The 20,318-nt window shown below is 37.3% G+C and overlaps 1 protein-coding gene across 3 annotated transcripts in view; it reads left to right on the top strand.

The window, feature by feature from the left end:
• The window catches only part of CMSS1 (cms1 ribosomal small subunit homolog), a 388,299-nt gene extending 369,126 nt beyond the window's left edge, over positions 1–19,173 (top strand). For all 3 annotated transcript variants that reach the window (XM_034657271.1, XM_002917082.4, XM_011222150.3), the window contains 7 exons: positions 1,916–2,045; positions 5,806–5,865; positions 7,108–7,210; positions 10,503–10,563; positions 11,001–11,088; positions 16,910–16,998; positions 18,867–19,173. In XM_034657271.1, coding sequence (XP_034513162.1) covers positions 1,916–2,045; positions 5,806–5,865; positions 7,108–7,210; positions 10,503–10,563; positions 11,001–11,088; positions 16,910–16,998; positions 18,867–18,950 — 615 coding nt within the window. In that variant the 3' untranslated portion in view covers positions 18,951–19,173. The remainder of the gene's footprint in view (positions 1–1,915; positions 2,046–5,805; positions 5,866–7,107; positions 7,211–10,502; positions 10,564–11,000; positions 11,089–16,909; positions 16,999–18,866) is intronic.
• Positions 19,174–20,318: the final 1,145 nt, after the last annotated feature.

The following is a 20,318-nucleotide window of genomic DNA, read 5'->3' on the forward strand; positions in this document are numbered from 1 at the left end:
GAGCCAATATGTTGTAATTCCCACTTAAGAGATTGTAAGATTCAGTGAGGTTTGGTGACTTTCCTAAGGTCACTAGTGTTAAGTATTTCTGTTGGATCTAAAAATAAATTCTTCTGATTCCTATTTCAGTCTTGTGGAGCACCAAACATCTTTGTTACCCACCTTTGTTTTCATCATTTTCATTGTTGTTAGAAGATAGACATGGATTTCTAAGTCTAGAAGGAGCCCGAAGCTATCTGGCCCTTCTGGCTCTGCCCAAGGAAAGAAATTTACCAACTTTCTTTTCATATCCATTTCAGTTTTTTAAATCTTTTATCTTAGAGAATTAGTAAAAAGAAAATAATAACCAGATGACAGTAGCATAAGGCATTTCTGACTGTAATTTGGAAACATAATTTAAAGCAAAAGGCTCCCCTTACATTTTAATACTTGTCTATGAGTGTACGGAAGACTCTATTGCTCCTATACAGACTTTCTTATGGCTCAACCTTGGAGAAAGTGTGGTTAGCTTTGACCTTCCACCACAGTTGTGAAAACAGCAGTGTAATTCTCTCCCTGCCAAGAAGGTCTACTGCTGAATTCAGCAGAGGAAATATGATTGGGATTAGAGGAAAGAAGATGGATTCAAACCAATTACTTAACAGCAAGCTTTTAGAAAGTTAAGAGTATGTGTGCATATGTTTTCTTTGCTCACAAACGGCCAAAGAGAAAGATGGGAGATGCCAAATTGGCTGAGGTTTGGCAAGTCCTTAAAGAAGTGACTTTAACTTCTCTTTGATAGTTTGTACACTAATGGCCTTCAGGAGTGTTAAGTTCTTGGTGGCTCAAGGTCAAAACTCTAGCTAGATATTTTAGCCTTGGCTGAGGTCATGCTAAAATGTGCCTACTGATGACATATTCTTAAAAGTTAATTCATTTGACGGAACTTTGACCATTCTTGGCAATCGTATGGAAATGAGGATGTTGTGGATGGAGTTGAAAAGGTGGGGGTGGGGAGTGGCTCTTTCTGGATCTTTGGCAAAACGTTAGAAGGAAATGAGAAGGGATGTTTATGATGAAAATTAACCGAACAGTGATGTGTTCCTCGTACATTGCAGGCACTCAGTAAATGCTACACAAATGAATCCAAATTAAAATAGATGCTGTAGAGTTATTCCTGTTCTGCTTTCCATGGGGCCACTTCCAGACTGTCTCCCAAGACTTGACAATCGAGTCTATAGTCCTCCTTTGCAGTGGGTTCCATGCTCGGATTACTCCTGCAGGTTTTACCTTAATCCCAGAAACCCAAACTGAGAGTGCCTTAAAAACCAGGTTAGGCAAAAAATTCTCAAAATTCTACTCTCAGGAATAAAAATCATCAAAGGATTAAAGAGAAGTTTCCACAGCAACAAGATTTCTTGACTTTTGGGGCACCTGGGTGGCACAGCGGTTAAGCATCTGCCTTCGGCTCAGGGCGTGATCCCGGTGTTATGGAATCGAGCCCCACGTCAGGCTCCTCTGCTATGAGCCTGCTTCTTCCTCTCCCACTCCCCCTGCTTGTGTTCCCTCTCTCGCTGGCTGTCTCTGTCTCTGTCGAATAAATAAATAAAATCTTTAAAAATAAAAAATATCTAGACTTTTAACAGAAAATAATGTCCTATTATGGAGACTCCTACAGAAATTTCAGTTCTCCTGGAAGCCATAGACCAAGAGTTACAAGGAGACTTTTAGATCACCATTCATTTTTCAAAGCAGTTGTATCCAAAAAGTATATATTAAGTTTTTTCAAGTGTATTTATTAGAACTCACATTTATACTCAGCTATCACCAAAATCTATGTGCAGTTTAAGTACCAGAAGATTCTCAGCTATTCTAAGCTAACGTCATTCTAAAACCTATCTTCCTGGGGTTTTTTTTCTTCCTTCTCATGTCTTAGAAGAAAATTACTGATGTTCTTGCAAAATCAGAGCCAAAACCAGGGACCCCTGACGACCTACAGAAGTTGATGAAGGACTATTACAGCACCAATCGCTCAGTGATTGAATTAGAAGAACTAAACCTACCAGGTACAGCCAGACTTGTTTGGTTTTTTCCTCCCTTTTTTCTCGTTACTATTCTGAAGTTAGTCATTTAGCAGGACTGTTGTTATTGCTATCAGCTTTCCTGATGAGGAGGAGCAAAAAGGGTTTATCTTTCCTCCACTCTATATGTTATGGCTTAGGTATCTCTGCCAGTGAATCAATGTATTTTCCACATGCTAATACTCCTTTCCTCAACCTCATAGTTTTACCTTTTGAATGATTTCTTTATTAAGATGCTAAATGGTATTTGTTCAATCTAAAGAAAGATTTGTAATTGCTTTTTTTTTTTTGAAAAAGGTAATTGTTGAGTTTGGTTTGTTTTTTTTTTTTTTTTAGCATTCTTCAAGGAGTAAGAATCCCCAGTTGAGGATAGAAGTTAAATTAAAATAAACATAAAGCTCACAATTAAAAGTATAGATATGAAACATTAGTTTACTCACCCTTTATAGACAAGAACTTTAGGGTTTTTTTTTTTTTTTTAAGATTTATCTAGTTATTTGAGAAAGAGTGTGCACGGGCTCTCTTGGGGGTGGGGAGTGGGAGGAGGGGGAAGAGGGAAAGAATCTCCAGCAGGCTCTATGCTGAACTGGGAGCCCAATGGCCAGTCAGGGGCTTGATGCGACGCTCAATCTAATAACCCATGAGATCATGACCTGAGCTAAAACCAAGAATCAGACACTCAACCAGCTGAGCCACCCCGGCACCCCACCTTTAGCTTTAATAAGCATCTTAGTTTTGTTGTCCTTGTCACAGATTTCTAGCTAAAGTTTTGTTTTTATGGTAGTGTTTTGGGTCCCAGGCCAGACTTTTTCAAGCAAACTATCTAAAGATAGGAATAAAATTCCACATTTTTAGCAAAGCTGACACCTCGCCCCAAGTGATTCTTAAACCTTCTATTGTTTGAGATCTCCTGCCTTTGAATATTTATAACTAAGTTTAAAAGATATTGCAAATTCTTAAAATAACTGATTTTAATTAATTTGAAAATTCTGATATATCCTGTAACTCTTTGGGGCAGAGATTAGAGAGATGTTACAAAATCAAACCACACAAGGTTTGGGTCCCACTCTTTCAAACGAGCTATTTATAGATTACCAGGGATGTCTAATTACTGCTGTTGGAAAAAGTCAAGTGTAGCTTGATTTCCCTTTTCCGTTACAACTGTATACTTTCTAGAGGCTTAAGGAGCTGAAAAACATCCCGTTCCCTGCATTTTTATAATTCCTTTGTGATGTGCTAAAAAAAAAAAAAAAAAAAAGGACGTTGAGTTTGGAAACAGGAGTGCGTGCCCCTGTCTGTTTCTTTTCCAAAAGAATACCCTTTAGGGAATTTAAGGAGTGCATTTCCACATGAGCAAGATCCGGAGTTTTAGATTCACAAAGCCCACACGGCTCCAACGGCAGTTAGAAAGCACTTCTCTCCGGGCATAGTTCCTTTGAGAAGAGCTATGTCCTGACTGCTGTATCGCAGGAACAAAGTGTTATAACAAAACTGTTGAAAGTTGAACTGAAGTTTGACTCAGTGGTTGCTTTATCCTTCTAGTTCCTTGTTAGAGTACACCTTCAACTCAGGAAGGATTTGTGAAATAGTGGGATCGCTGCTACTCTGTATACTTATGGAATATCATAAATCTCTGTATACTTATGGAATATCATATCATTAATTTTCTAACATTATAGAGATACCAAGGTCAGAAGAAACCTTTAAGAGTCATTTGAGTTCCATAGTGAGTTTACATTATATTATTGCTCTGTTACAGTTTGTTATATAGTTAAACAAGAATATATGGTCATGGCTTAGTTTAGGAAGGAAGGAAAATGTTAAAAATATTTTTATAGACAAAAAGAACAGGTTTTCATTTTCAATTAAGAAATTAGGCCATTCTGAGACACAGTTAGTAAGCCATCGTGAGAACGTTTAGGAGAAAAGACCCTGGTTTGCTACATATGAAACCAAGAACAGAGAAGTCCACAGTAGGTGAGAGGAGGGACACACTGTGGGTTATTTGTAACAGGCAGAGGCAGGGGCATAAATATAAGGTGAATATAGATAATGAAGTACTGTTCCTATTAGTATGCTGAGTGTCTAACTTGGTTTTGATTTGAGGTTATTTGTGTCTGTAGGCCAGGAACATGTCTTTTCAATTACTATTGTTCACTGTACATTGTTAATGTCATACACATGGGCATCTAATTAGTTTTGAGGCAGGAATTTCTTCGAGTTAACTCAGCGGTCCTCCTGAGAGCTGCAGTGTGGTTTAGATTGGTGCTAAATGCCTATAGGCTGGCAGCAACTGAATCACCTAAGAAATTAAAAAGCAAATTCCCAGGCCCACCCCCCAAGGAATTCTGACTTACTAAAAGGAGTCCGTCCTAGGAATCTCTATCTTTTGTAAAGACTCCAGGTGAGTCTGATCATATCCAGGCTTGGGAAATTACAGTTTAAAAGACCATCAAAGGCTCTACAGCTGTATAGGAAGCAACATCTTTGAAGTTAGTTAATTCACATAATGTGAGTTATATATGCTGAGTCACAATATTAATATCATTTAATTTAGTAATAGTTTACTCCCTAGCACTCTTCTGTGTTTATAGAAAACCTTTTTCTTTTGGAAAGAATTAGATTAAAAAACATGATGTTGCTTTTTTACACAGCTCAAGTACAGAGTTAATAATACTTCATAATTGCTAGACTTGGTTGAGCCAGGCCCCTATATTTTATTTTAGTGTTATATTGTCTTTTACTCTGGTGTTGTCTTGTGTTATTTTGATGCATTATTCCCACTCTTATTCAATCCACACTCTCTTTACTTTCCCCATAGCATACACTCTAATGTATTAATACATGTTTTTAAATATGTGTATGTGCTCATAAAATGTCATGTTATTGTATGTGTGTACATTTAACAACTTATCTAAATGATGTGCTGAACTTCTCATTCTGTCTCTTTCCTCACTGAGCACTTTTTTGAGATATGCCTGTATGGCTTTATGCACATCAAGTTCATTGCTTCTAAATGCTGTATATTATGCCAATGATTTAATCTACCACGTAGTGGTCAGCCATTTTCTCAGATATGGACACCTAGGTTGCTTCCTGCTCCCCACTATCACAAATAATGATAGGATGAATATACTTGTGTATATCTGTTTATAGACCACGTAAGAATTTCTTTCCATTATTTACTCAAGAATATAATCATGGGGTCATAGAGTGTACACAATTTAATTTTACTACTTTCCAGAATAGCTATTACCAGTTTACACCTCCACCTACATTTCACAAGAGGTTTGTCACCCTACATTCTTGGCAATACTTGGTATTATACATCTTTCTAACAACTGTCATTCTAATGTGTGTGTGAAATTACCTCATCACCATAATATGCAATTCTATGATGACTAGTGAGTTTGAGCCTCTCTACATAGATTCGTTAGCTATTTCCCCTTTACCTTTGTATATTGCCTATCCCATGGGTTTGAAAAATAAACATGCTTCATTAATCCTTTGAATGATACAACAAGCTTCTGTTTCACTACTCTAAGAAATTACGGACAGTTAAAAGCTGACTTGCTCTTATTGCTGCTGTTGTTTTAAATACTGGACAACACTTTAAAATATATAATGAGCCCCTATTCACTAATGTTTTACAACCTTATTCAAGAAGACGCCATTCACAATGAATCTATTTTGATCATGTGTGTGTTTGCAAAACCCTCTACAAAGCATGTTTGTCATATTCTAGACTCCTGTTTCCTCAAGGCCAATGATATGACTCATAGTCTTTCATCATACCTAAAAGAAAGTAAGTAAACTATGATTTTCTTTTAAGTTATTCACCAAGTTGTTCTTACTCCATTGAAACATAAGATCCATTTCGTTAAAATAAAAACTTTTAAAACTACATTTAAAAGCAAAACTTTCAAAACTACATTTAAAAGCAAAACTTTCCACCTCAAGTGGATTTGAAATGGAGGTTTTTCTTAAGGTGCATCTTGATATTAATTTCTGTTTATTTAAGTTTATTCTTATTTTGCTCTGGCTTTGAGAATTTGAATTTTTGTCTCATTTGTGGTTTATAATACATTAGAAGTATTGGTATAGGAATCCAGAGAATAATTAGTGTTCTAGCTCTAAGTCTTTTACTAATTTGCTATTTGACCTGGGACAAGTCACTGAGTACTCCTCTGGGATTTGATTTTATTACCTGAAAGATAAGGAAGTTGGACATGTGAACTTTATTCTAGCTGTAAAATTCTGAAATTCTATTCATATCCTCAGAACTCAGAACATGGCTATTGCACAATCTAATTCCATCTTTTCAATATTTATTGTGTGTAGCCAGTAATAAGCCAGATTATTCATATTAAGTAATCATCTATTTGTGGCTAACAATGAAATAGTTTAGATATAGAGATTTAACATTCTTCTTTCAAACTCAAATCAGTTCTGATAGCATTCAATTTGAGTTCATAAACCTTTCTCCACCAAAAATTCAGCAAGTATAAGGGTAGGTTATAGAATCAACCTCACTGGTTTATGAGAACTAAACAGTGTCTGTGTTTAATATATGCTTGCTATTATTTTAATTAATTTTAATGTCATTTCCATTTTTTTATGTTGAGTATTTCTTTAAAATTTAACATTATTGAATTTTCCTATTTAGTCTTTGCCATCAAGCATCAAACATAAATTATCAAAAATGTATTAATCCAAAACTTTTTTATTTTTATATTTTTATTATTTTTTATTATTATTAATTTATATTATTTTTTATTATTCCAAACTTTTTTTTTGGTCCTAAAACTAGTCACATTTAGCTACTTGGCATATTCTATGTTTTGTGTTACAAGTTAATGATATTTCATTTTAATCTAATATCTTGAATAACCAGAGAATAGAATTGGGACAATACCCATTATATTTTACTTTAATTAAACACTAACAAAGAGTAATTGGAGAATACTCAACTCTAGGGGCCTAAATAAACAGGGGCCCTATTTTTGCTATATTTAGAGTAATATTTTTCTTATGGTATTTTTTTCAGTCTGCCCTAAGTGGGTAAAACTTCGGAAAAACCATAATGAGAAGAAATCAGTCCTGATGCTGATCATCTGCAGCTCTGCTGTCCGAGCTTTGGAGCTCATTAGGTTGGACACTTCACCTATTCATTTCATAAATGTTTTCTGACTAAATGATATGTGTCAAGTTGGTATGTTCTATATGCTGGAGATATAACAATGAACAAAACAGACAGATCCCTTCTTTCATGGAACTTATTTCTAGTGAGGGAGACAGGCAATGAACAAATAAATATACATTATAATGTCAGGTAGTGTTAAATTATATAAGAAAAAATAAAGCATGGCAAAAGGATAGAGGGGATTGGAGGGCTACTTTTAAAAGGGTTGTCACAGTGGCATTTGAGCCAGACATAAACAAAGAGAAGGAGAATGCCAAGCAGGTACCTAGAAGAAGAGCATTCCAGACAGAGTGGACAATAAGCATAAAAGTCCCTGAGATGCAATGCTATTGGAAGATTTTGAGCAGAGGAGTCACATGATCTAAATAATCATTCTAAAGTATCACTTTGGCTTCTATGTGGAGAACACACGTTATAGAGGGCAAGAGTAAAAGCAAGGAAATAATATAAGCAATAACCAGTTGGAAACATTGATGGAAGAAAAGATCTCATTTAAAATAATAACAAGAAAAAAAATAGAATACCAAGTAATAAACCTACCAAAATCTGTATAAAGAAAATATTACATAAGCAACTCAGATCTTTTTTTGAAGAGGGGGTGGAAGCAGGGAAGGGCAGAGGGAGAAGAGAGAGAATCTTAAGCAGGCTCCATGCCCAGTGCAGAGCCTGATGTGGGGCTCCATCTCACAACCCTGAGATCATGACCTGAGCCGAAATCCATAGTCAGATGCTTAACCCACTGAGCCGCCTGGTGCCCCACAACTCAGAAGATCTTGAACAAAAGGGCATACAATATTGCTGAATAGGAAGAATCAATGTAGGGACACCTGGGTGGCTCAGTCGGTTAAGCATCTGCCTTTGGCTCAGGTCGTGATCCCAGGGTCCTGGGATTGAGTCCTGCATCAGGCTTCCCCCTCAGCTTCTGCTCCTCTCTCTCCCTCTGCCACTGTCCCTGCTTGTACTTGCTTGTTCTCTGTATGTGTGTCAAATAAATAAATAAAATCTTAAAAAAAAAAAGAGTCAATGTTGTAAAGATGTCTGTTTTACCTAGAATAATCTATAAATTTCACAGATTCCCAATGAAAGTTCAATAGATTTGGTTTTCTAACTTGATAAGCTAAAGTTCAAAGATCAGCTATAGTTCTAAGTTCATAAGAGAAAATACAGAAGAAAAAATAACCTGGGGAAATTCTAAAAAGGAATATTAGTGAGAGGAAACTATACCTGTAGTATCTACCAGATTACCAATAGATATATGTTACCAGGTCTCACTAATTAAAACAGTATCGAACTGGCATATGCATGACAGATCAGACTAGTGGAACAGAATTGGAAGTTCAGAAATAGGCCCATATGCATATGAAAACATAGCATATGGCACAGGTGACGAAGCAGTTGGGAAAGATGGATTATTTAATAAATGGTGTTGGAACAACTGGGTAGCCATCTGGAAAAGTAAAGTTGGATCGCTATCTCACTTCTCATACCAAGGTAAATCCAAATGGACTAAAAATTTAAATATAAAAATTACTTTTTGAAGATAATGTGTCAGTGTTTAGCAAGTGCTTTCACATACCTCTTCATTTACTGTAGTTTTTGTAGAGAAAACAAAAAGTCTACCACTGGATCAGTGGTAACATTGAGCTTTCAGGGAAGAGCCATCAGAGTAAATTGGAATTTACTGGAACTAGCCCTCTTCCAGGGCGGGCTCTGCAGCAGGCTTTGACAGGAGACAAAACAAAGGAAAATCCAAGTCCTTTGAGAAGGACTTTGGAAAATAAATTGAGAAATAAACTTGAGAAAATAAATTAAGGTGCAAAAGTAGACTCTCGGTAGTTATTTAGCATCTATTTTTCTAAATGAACTAATCTGATTACAAATTTAGGAAAGTAGTTTTTAAGTTCTTCAAACTCTCCTTTTCCCATGAGGCACATACGTTAAATTGTGTCACACCGGCTCTTAGTAAAACGAAAGTGTTTCTTCCAACTGTTTCTGGGCCAGCGGTACTTGTGGTTCTGAAATCATAGTAGTTCAGATTGACTTTTCAGTGTTTTAGAAACTACCACCACAGAACTCCTTTCAGATTCAAACATTAATGGCAAAGAGGTTGGCCTGGAGATGGTCTCTTAAAAACAAGCTGCCACATTGATTTGAGCTTTGACTGTACATAAATACCTTTCCGAAGGGCATAAAAGCACTGTGTTGTCATACTTCATTTACCGGTTCTGTGTTCTTCTGTGTCTTTGGTAATTTTATGATCCACTACAAGGTTAGGTGATTTGCAAAAAGGTATTTCTGAGCTAGCACAACAAGCCCTATTCATAAAGACTAATGGTGAATAATTCTAACTTTTGTAAGAATATCTGTTCTTTTGAGGATCATGAATTAATGTTAAATATGTCCCCTAAACTGTCTTCCTGGTTAACCTTGCAGTGGAGAGCGTATGTATGAGTAAAAATCAAGTACAACAGAACCTACATAGTATAATTTACTATCTTGCAAATTCATATATTCCTACCGTCAATAATATTTCAAAGCAGATTCTCATGTTCTATTCCCAAACATCAATTAAAGGATTGATTATTCTTTTATACCTATGGATACCAGGAGCATTTCTACATATAAAATTTTGCAGAAAAGCTCACTCTGCAAAGTAAAAAAAAAAAAAGTGGGAGATTGCTGTGATTGAAGGACATAAACCTTTCTTCTCCCTGTCAGCTCATTCCCAGCAACCCACCATGGCAGTCACATACAAACTTTTGTAGATGCGTTTGGGCTCCACAGAGCACAGGCTGACATCACTGCTCCAAGGTTGTATTTCTTGCAACCAAATTTTGTATGAGAACTATACTGCAGAGTTTAACAGTAAATTCTCTGCCAGGGACCTGAAATACAGAAATTCTGTATTACAAATGAAGGGCAGATCCATGTTTCAGTTATCAATGAAACCTAAGTAAACTTAACCTTGTATATGAAAAGTAGAAGCCAACCCAGATATGTGCCTGAATAAAAGGCTTCCTCACTTTTCCTTCCAGAGATGGGCTGACCTGAAAATCTCAGAAGTTTTTTGTATCTGTGTATTATATATACATGCTTATAGTTATGTGCTCATAGTTACACACATAAATGCATATATTCTCTTTAAAGCAAGACATGATACTTAAGTAGTCAAGGTGACCTGCAATGAATAAGTTTTCTTAGGCATTAATCTTTTTTTATTAATCTTTTTTTTTCATTAGGTCGATGACAGCATTCAGAGGAGACAGCAAAGTTATGAAATTATTTGCAAAACACATAAAGGTAAGCAAGGGCCTATGGTTCTTGATGGGTGTTGTAAGTTATACTTAAGGACCACTCCTAGCTTTTTCTTATCTCCTTAGCAGGTGTTTCCTTTGGTGCCTCCTTATATAACATATTTAACAACTGTTCGGGTGTTCTTTACATTCCCTGCCTTTGCATGCCCACCTGCCCCAACAACAGTCGCTACTCCTCTATGCTCCAAGATTCCTGCACAGAAGCTGAGGTTTAACCCCTGGGTTCTTTGAAGATTTACCAATTTTACAGAGTGATGCTTTTCTATCTTGATGTTGATTAACCTTCTTTGCACTGGAAGTTGAGCCTAAACAAGAGTAGCCCCATTTACTTTTTTAGTTCTTTAACTTTTAGATAAAGTGCCTATGATTGCAATTTCTAATGACTCTTCTTTTCTTTCATCTCTTCCGTCTTGGAATAAATAGGTCCAGGAGCAGGTAAAGTTGCTGGAGAAGCGTGTTGTGCACCTGGGAGTAGGAACACCAGGGAGAATTAAAGAACTCATTAAACAAGGTATGAAGAGAGGTACTGATATCCCTACTGAGAGCTGGGACTTTCCCTTACCCCCATGTGAGTTTAGGAAACCAAATTTGTGATGTAGTGAAACCAGATTTCTGTATTAATCTGGGAGTTGGAAATAGTCTTTTGCTGGTAAAGCTAGCCAACAGTATAGTACAATAGGGAATAGTAAGGATTGTGGCAAACTGCGGTTATGTGCCCACCTAAACACATTTAAATTACAGTTGCTTTAAGCTGGTTAGTGGATCCACAATTCATTTCACTAATTTGCAACCTCTAGAATTTGTAGAGCTGGATGAGTTGAGTATTTCCCTCTTAATTAATTGAATCTTGTTTCCCTAAGACTGCCATTTCAGTTGAGGGCTTTTATATAAAACTTGGTGAAACAAGAATGCAGTTTCTATGGATGAAATATAGGTATTCTAGAATATTTCTCCCAAATCCATTTCTCTTTTAGTACTTTACCCAGAAAGTATTCCAGACAGCATCCACCAATGGGTTTTTATAATTTGTTGGCTCTCTCAAAGTCAGTAGCCCAAAACCTGTTAATCTGCTGATGATCTTATTACCTGTTTTACCTGCCAGACCAATTAAACATTTCTTTTCAATACTCATTTCCAAATTACTTATTTAATATACTAATAGAACTTTGTTTTATAACTGGAGCTATTCCTAGATTTTTTTATATACCTAAAAGAAATGGGTTCATCAATGTAATGACTCAGTATAGAGATGGGCAGTTGCCAAAAAGCAAACAAAAGCTTAAAATACTAATGTTTCTTTCCAAATGAAAGCCATGCAGGACTAAATGAACCCACTATATGCAAAAGGCTGTGCAATTACAAAGAAGTAACAACCTAGCAGCCCCAGACAAGGAAAAGAATCATATTTTTTGAGATCATACTTGCATTGTCGACCCTAAACACTCTTAGGTATCTCATTAAATATTTATGGCACCCATGAAGGCTAGCATTTTTATTTCTTATATGCTCTCCCCCAGTCTCTCAGTTAGGCCTTCCTAGTCCAGAGCTTTTCCCCCTCAAGGAGTTCCTGATCCTTGAAGAAATAAATATACATAGAAGGAGATTGACAACATGAGCAATGCCAAGGGCTAAATGAGCACTTCCAAGTCCTGTAGGAATTGAAATACATTGTTATGGAGGCTAAATCTGTATGGAAGGCTTTAGAAAGAAAAGGGTCTTTATCTGATCTTTAAAGTATGAGAAGGATTAAAATAGGATCTTAAAGTATGGAGATGTGAGAAAAGCAATCAGGAATGGGAGAACTGCTGAATCAGACGAGGGCACGCAGATACACATGATTGAGATGCAGTGTTGAGGTTACAAGCCTCTATTATGGATTCAGTCCAGAGTCAAATCCCACGTCCAGTAACTGACCAACTCAGTGACCTTGGCAAGTTATTTAACCTCTCTAAATCTGTTTCTGTATTCAAATGACAGGGATAGTGGTCGTATCTTCCTCAAAGGATTGGTATGATAATAAAATGCCAGTAAAGTGTTTGGCACAATGAGTTTCACACCCTAAAAAATTAAATGCTAGTTTTTATTTTTATTAAAGAGACCACCTTTCTTGGTTGGAAACTTCATGGGCTTTTGTAGCTGGTGATTCAATTGGAAAGAAAGTCAGAGTGTGTAGGGAGAATCTTGAACACTAAGCTGAAGACTTTGGATTTTTGCCTTATGAACATGGGAGGGCATTGAAGTGAAGGAACAGATGAGAGGTGCTCACAGAAAATCTATGAGACACAGTTGGGAGAGATTGGCTGGGCAGCAGGAGAGCCCAGGGGTGAACCCTGCCTCTCCCACAGCTCTCAGCCAGAGATTCACCTCCTCTCCCTTGAATCCAGATAGTTCTTTGTGTGTCACCAGGCACCCCATGCAATAGGGTCACTCTTCTCCATATTTAAAAGAGAGAAAGGGAGAGAGAGAAAACAAAGCTCTACAGATTGTTGAAATTTAATTTCCATAGAGTTGTGAGGTCTCAGTGTGAAAGCTTATTTTATTTAAGAAGTGGAAAAATCATTTAAGGAGCTGTTGATTTTTGGTAATACATGAAAATAACATACTTCTGATTCTGATTTGATGAATGTTCATTAACCACACAGGTGTTACAAAGCATTTAAAGAGAACAATTTCAGGGGTGCCTGGGTGGCTCAGTCGGTTGAGCCTCTGCCTTTAGCTCAGGTCATGATCCCAGGGTCCTGGGTTCGAGCCCCACATCGGGCCCCCTGCTCAGCAGGGAGTCTGCTTCTCCCTCTCCCTCTGCCCCTCCCCCCACCTCACTCATACTCTGTCTCTGTCTCTCTCTCTCAAATGAATAAATAAAATCTTAAAAACAGAAAGGGGGGGAGAACAATTCTAGCGCTCTAGAAACCAGAAATCTAACAAAGCAAAACAAATGGCACATACTCATTTTATGTAGCTGTTTATGACTTAAGATGTTTATATATATGATGTATTAAGGAAAGTTTCCAGACTTTCAAAGATATCCCATGACATTGGGATCTGTACAATTATAGACAAAAGTATATTGTTTTAATTTAATAATGAAGGAGATTTTCTAACCATAAGAGAAGAAAAGAAAATAAGTCACTTTAGAGATAATCACCTGTCAGTTAATATTAAATATATTTCCTTTAGTCTTTTTTCCTATGCATTTATATATTTATTTTTATAAGTGGAGATCAAACTGTATATCAAAATTTTATAACTTGTCTTTTCCACTTAATATATCTTTTTTTAACTCTTTTTTTAAAAGATTTTATTTATTTAACAGAGAGAGAACAAGAGAGCACAAGCAGGGGGAGCCACAGAGGAAGACGGAGAAGCAGGCTCCCTGATGAGCAGGGAGCCCGATGTTGGGCTCCATCCCAGTACCCCGAGATCATGACCTGAGCTGAAGGCAGATGCTTAACTGACTGAGCCGTCCAGGCACCCCTCTGCTTAAGACATCTTATGAGGACTTTCTTTATCATGAAATAGTTTTAATTTTTCATTTTTAATGAAAAATTTTCAATTTTAATATTCTACATAATATTCTACTGCTTTTTTAGAGTTTTATTGAGACATAATTGACATATAACATTGTATTAATCTAGTGTGTACAATATAATGACTTCATACATATATAGTGAAATGATTACCACAATAAGTTTAGTTAACATCAGTCACCTCAAATAGCTATAAATTTTTTTCTTGTGATGAGAACTCTTAAGATCTACTCTCTTAGCACCTTTCAAATGTACAATGCAGTATTAACTACAGTCACTGTACAGCACATTACAGCCCCAGAACATATTTACCTTACAACTGAAAGTTTTTACCTTTTGACCACCTTTACCCATTTTCCCCAACCCCCCCACCTTTGAGAACCACCAATGTGTTCTCTGTATCTATAAGTTAGGGTTTTTAGGTTCCACATATAAGTGAGATCATACAGTATTTGTCCTTTTCTGTCTGACTTATTTCATTTAGCATAATGCCCCCAAGACTCATCCCTGTTATCACAACTGACAAGATTCCCTTCCTTTTATGGCTGAGTAATATTCCTCTGTGTGTGTGTGTGTGTGTGTGTGTGTGTGTGTGTGTGTGTGTGTATGACATTTTCTTTCTTCATTCATTTATTGATGGACACTGAGGGTTGTTTCCATGTCTTGGATATTATAAATAATTCTGTGGTAACATAGGGGTGCAGATATCTTTTTGAAACACTGAGTTTGTTTCCTTTGGGTATATGCCCAGAAGTGGAATTGCTGGAGCATATGGTGATTCTGTTTTCAATTTCTTGAGAGTTCTTCCATTCTGTTTTCCATAGTGGCTGCACCAATTTGCATTCCCACCAACACTACATAACAGGTCCCTTTTCTCCACATCCTCTTCAGCACTTACTAATTTCTTGTGGGGTTTTTTGGTAATAGCCATTCTAATAGGTGTGAGGTCATATTTCATTCTGGTTTTAAATTGCATTTCCCTGATGATTAGTGATGCTGACCACCTTTTCATGTACCTATTGGCCATTTGGATGTCTTCGTTGGAAAAATATCTATTCATTTCCTCTATTTTAAAATCAGATTGGTGTTTTTTGCCACTAATTTGCAGAAGTTTTTTTATATATTTTGGATGTTATCCCCAGTAATTTTTTTTTAGCAATTCAATTATGGTAGGATACCTGGATTATTTCTAATTTTTTGTTATTATAAATAATACTGCAATGATCATCTTCGCAAATAACTATATTTCTTTCTTTTTTTTAAGATTTTTTTTTAAGTAATCTCTACATCTAATGTGGGGTTCGAACTTACAACCCCAAGATCAAGAGTCACATACTCTACCGACTGAGCTAGTCTGGAGCCCCATTAACTATATTTAAGTTTCTGATGTATTTATTGGGATTGTTATAGAAAGAAAATTATTTTATCAAATAGTAAGCATTTTAAAGCTCCTATTATATAATTCTCAAGCACCTTCCTGAAAGGCTGTACCTGTTTGCTCTCCCACCAATAGTAAGTTATTTTTAAGGGAAGATTACCAACCCATTGTCCTTCTCAATTTATCATTTTTAATTTTGCAGAGAGAATTTTATTTCTTTTAAGATTTTATTTATTTATTTGAGAGAGAGAGAGATTGAGAGAGAGCGTGAGTGTGGGGTGAGGGGCAGAGGGAGAAGCAGACTCCCCACTGAGCAGGGAGCCTGATGTGGGGGGGGGGCTTGATCCCGGACTCAGCCCCCACTGAGAACCCCACAGAGAGAATTTTAAATAAGAGGCATTATAGGGGCACTTGGGTTACTCAGTTGGTTAAGTGTCTGACTCTTGATTTCAGCTCAGGTCATGATCTCAGGGTTGTGGGATTGAGCCTTGCGTCAGGGCACACTCAGTACAGAGTCTGCTTGAGTTGAGATTCTCTCTCTCTCTGCCTATGCCCTTCCCCCACCACTCAGGCGCGCAAGCACACTCACTCTCTCTTTAAATAAGTAAATAAATAAAATCTTTAAATAAGAGGCATTATAATTATAAGAAGAATGAGAAGTCTTTTGGGCAGAAGGGGAAATATTGAAATAATCACAGAGAAAAGTTGAGGGGAAGTGCTGCAGAGTAAAGGAAGGCTTCAGTTATATTTCCACATGTAACATGAAACAGCTTGGGGCAATGGAAAGAACATGGGGAGTGCGAAAAACTAACTGTGTCCAACTCTGAGACCTCTGAGGAACAGACAATCCCTGAAGTCCCCTCCAGCCCCACATTCCATAATTGTCTCTAAGATACATAGGAAGACAGTGGAAATGAAGTCCTTAAGTGGTTTACTCGTCTTCTCAAATGATAACAGACTTTGAATACAGCCTGTTCATATTTACTTCCTTTTCTGTCTAAAATTAAGCCCCAAACCCCAGCCTCATCCTTCTGTCCATTCACCTCCTCATAGTCATTCACACTCCACTGGACTCACCTCCTCTGAAGGGCCACTACCCAGACTGAGGGATCCATCTTATCAAATTTCTCTCAGGAATGAGACTTCGCCCTCTGGAGTTTCATGAAATGGAGGTTTGAGATTGTTTCTTTGCCAGCACTTGAGCAATTGACAAGCTAGAATCAGTGATAAGATTGTAAGGAAAGCAGTCTTAGAGTGCTGCATTTGTTTTCCATCAGGCAAGGGCTGGCTGCGTTCAGTGTGTAGAGATTAGCTGCTGGGGGAGAGTATGGCAAATGAAGCAAAAAGCAACCAGGAGACTAAAAAGTCATTTGAATAAGCTTATGTCGTGAGATCTTTGCTGTAGCAACTCTCTGTGTTTCTTTCAGGTGGCCTTAATTTGAACCCCTTAAAGTTTCTGGTTTTTGACTGGAACTGGAGAGATCAGAAGTTGAGGAGGATGATGGACATTCCCGAGGTACCGTGTAACCAGCAATTGCCTTTAATCTTTTTTTCTTCAACTTGAACTTGAGTTCAAACACAGTAATAAAGTCTTTGACAAGGGGAGCCAGCACATTCTGGCCATTGAAATGATTTCTGTCTTTTAACTCTGAAGTTACTGCAGTTATAGAGTCCATCTCACCCCCTTAGAGCTAACTATATCCTTTCCATGTATTTTATAGGAATCAGCTTTGTTTCTCCATTATATGACCAATGGCCTCTGCCCCACTGGGGACCACATCTATACTGTACCTTTGAGAAACAGGAGGATCTGGAGGACTTGGCACATTTTTGTGTGCCTGGCTTTAGAGACAATAGTCATCTTTGTCTTTCATCCTTACAAATGCGTGAGGAAGTAGGGGCACAAACTTGCCTCATGGCCTGCGTCTCCCATACCCAAAAAGTCATTTAATATAGAAGGCTATTTTGTTTTTGTTTTTGTGGAGAAATTATTTTGATGTCTCGGTGGATTAAAACTGATTGAATGCCTTTGTGGCCACAGCAGCAGCTCATTCTATATTTATGAAAGTAATCCATTATCATCAAAATGTGAAAAGTTGATTTGCCACCTACTGTGTATCATGGGGCTAATTTTTCAATCTAGCCCAATGTTTAGAAGTATCTGTTGGAGAGAAAAAGGTTTATCCAATAATAAAAATGGCTGCCAGTCACCAGCCTAGTAATTATGGCAGTAACTATCAAAGATATTTGGAATTAATCCTCCAAACATGATGAATAAATTAATTTACCACATAAAACTATATCCCCAGAATGACCAACCTGATTATGATTGATCAGTGAGTTGAATCAGACATCAGTACAGGTTAAAAGACAATTTTTTCAGTTTCCTACACACACACACACACACACACCTGTGTCCTGAACTGATTGGTTTTTAAAAACCAGACTATGGTCTCTGAGAAACAAACTGAGGGCTTCAGAGGGGAGGGGGGTGGGGGAGGGATAGGCTGGTGATGGGTAGTAAGGAAGGCACATATTGCATGGTGCACTGGGTGTTATACGCAACTAATGAATCATCGAACTTTACATCAAAAACCAGGGATGTACTGTATGGTGACTAACATAATATAATAAAAAATATTATTATAAAAAATAATAAAAAATAAAAAAAAAATAAAAACCAGTTGAACAAATTTGATGTTAGGGGTGCCCGGGTGGCTCAGCGGTTAAGCGTCTGCCTTCGGCTCAGGGCGTGATCCCGGCGTTCTGGGATCGAGCCCCACATCAGGCTCCTCTGCTGAGGGCCTGCTTCTTCCTCTCCCACTCCCCCTGCTTGTGTTCCCTCTCTCGCTGGCTGTCTCTCTCTGTCAAATAAATGAAATCTTAAAAAAAAAAAAAAATTTGTTGTTAGGCACATAGTCCATATTTTATTATTTCAGTTATCATGTGAAATCTGAGTAATCCACTGTAAGTTTTCTAATTATAATAATGAGAAAGTGTGTCAAAGAAAAAACCTTCTCACCCAGTTGTTTGTATTATGTTGATACCATTATCGGCTGTCCTATATTGAAATACATGTGCAATCTAGCCATACTTTTGGTATTTTCAAACACCTTTGTATAAGATTTTTTTTACGAGATTTTATTTTGAATGGTTACAAAAGGGCCCTTTAATGAAACAGATGTTTTATTTAGTACCTCTTCCTTTACTTAAGTAAATATTTCAATTCTGAATAAAACACAAGTTAGGATTTTTGCTCTCCCTGATTCTGGTCATAATAGCTACACAAATACCAGGAAGTCCAGATGGTTGAATTTACTTACCAAGACCATCTTTTCTTGATCTTAACCTTTTCTTTTTTTTTTTTCCTTTTCTTTCATTTAGATAAGAAAGGAGGTTTTTGAACTTCTGGAAATGGGAGTCCTCAGTCTGTGCAAGTCTGAATCTTTGAAGCTGGGCCTTTTCTAAGTCTGGGTCCTAATGAAAATTCCAGTTTTTATGGTGGGATTTGCATCTCATTTAATAGCTCTGGAATATTGCAAGGACTCAGTAAATATCAGCTATTGTTTAATTATGTTAATTGCATCACCAGGTGAATCACTAGAAATTTTTGGTGGAGATTCTTTGACAAAAATGAAGCTGTCTTTTGCCAACTTCTCTGTATAATAAAGTATCAACAGCTTGTGTATGATTTTGGTTGAGCAGACTGAATTTTTCTTTCACCAGCTGGCCTCTGATGTTACTTTACAGAAGGGAAAGAGCATCTGGGCAACCTTAGCCAAGCCACTTCCCTCTCTGAGCCTCGGTTTCGGCAGCTGCAAAATGGGAATGGTATCTGCTAGGATTGTTGAGGCTTCCATGTGACGGTATCGTGGAACAGACTTCTAAACTGAAGCCTGGTGCCAGTGTGAAGGGTGTAGTGACAGTGATAGAAAGAGTTGCAGGAGTATATGGCACTTTGCAAATATATGAAAGATAATATAACTACAACTATCTTAATTATTCTGTACCTTTTTATCTTAAAATAATCTCGCATTAACAGAAAATGCCTGGAAATACCTAGGGAAGCTATTTATACAGCGTTAGAGAGAAATGAAAGCAAGGACTTAAAAAATTACTCTCTGAAATTTCTCATGATACCACAATATAACAGCTGCTAGCAAATTGTCATATCCATATCAATCTAGAACTGTGGGTCTTCAACCAGGGGCAATTTTGCCCCACAGGGGCCATTTGCTGTGTATGGAGACATATTTGTTGTCACAAGTGGAAGGATACTACTTGCATCCAGTGGGGAGTTGTGACTGGCAGTTATTCAGCAGGTAACATTCTTTAGCCAAGGATACCGCTCAACGTTCTGCCATCCTACAGGACAGACCCCACAATAAAAAAGTATCTGGCCCAAAATACTAATCAGTAGTACTGAGGTTAAGGAAAACCAGTTCTAGAAACTTGAAAAGCAGACTATATGAAGAATATCTATATGTTTGAAGTAGGTTTATTTAGAAGACGAATATGTAATTATAAAAGTATCTGTAAAGTGAGATCTGGCTATCTCAGGAATGTTGCCCCAGAAACGTATTCACCTAATACCTGTGATGGTTAATTTTGTGTGTCAACTTGACTGGCCCAGAGGTTGCCCAGAGAGTTGAGCAATTATTATTCTGAGTGGTTTTTTTGTGAGGGTGTTTTGGATGAGGTTAACATTTAAATGGGTGGGCTTGAGTAAAGCAGATTGCCCTCCCTAATGTGCATGGGCCTCATCCTGTCTGTTGAAAGCCTAAATAGAACAAAAGGTTGACACTGCCCACCCCCCACGCACCCTCCACAAACCAC

The sequence above is a fragment of the Ailuropoda melanoleuca genome, chromosome 1, assembly GCF_002007445.2.
Source record: "Ailuropoda melanoleuca isolate Jingjing chromosome 1, ASM200744v2, whole genome shotgun sequence".
NCBI classification, from domain to species: Eukaryota; Metazoa; Chordata; class Mammalia; order Carnivora; family Ursidae; genus Ailuropoda; species Ailuropoda melanoleuca.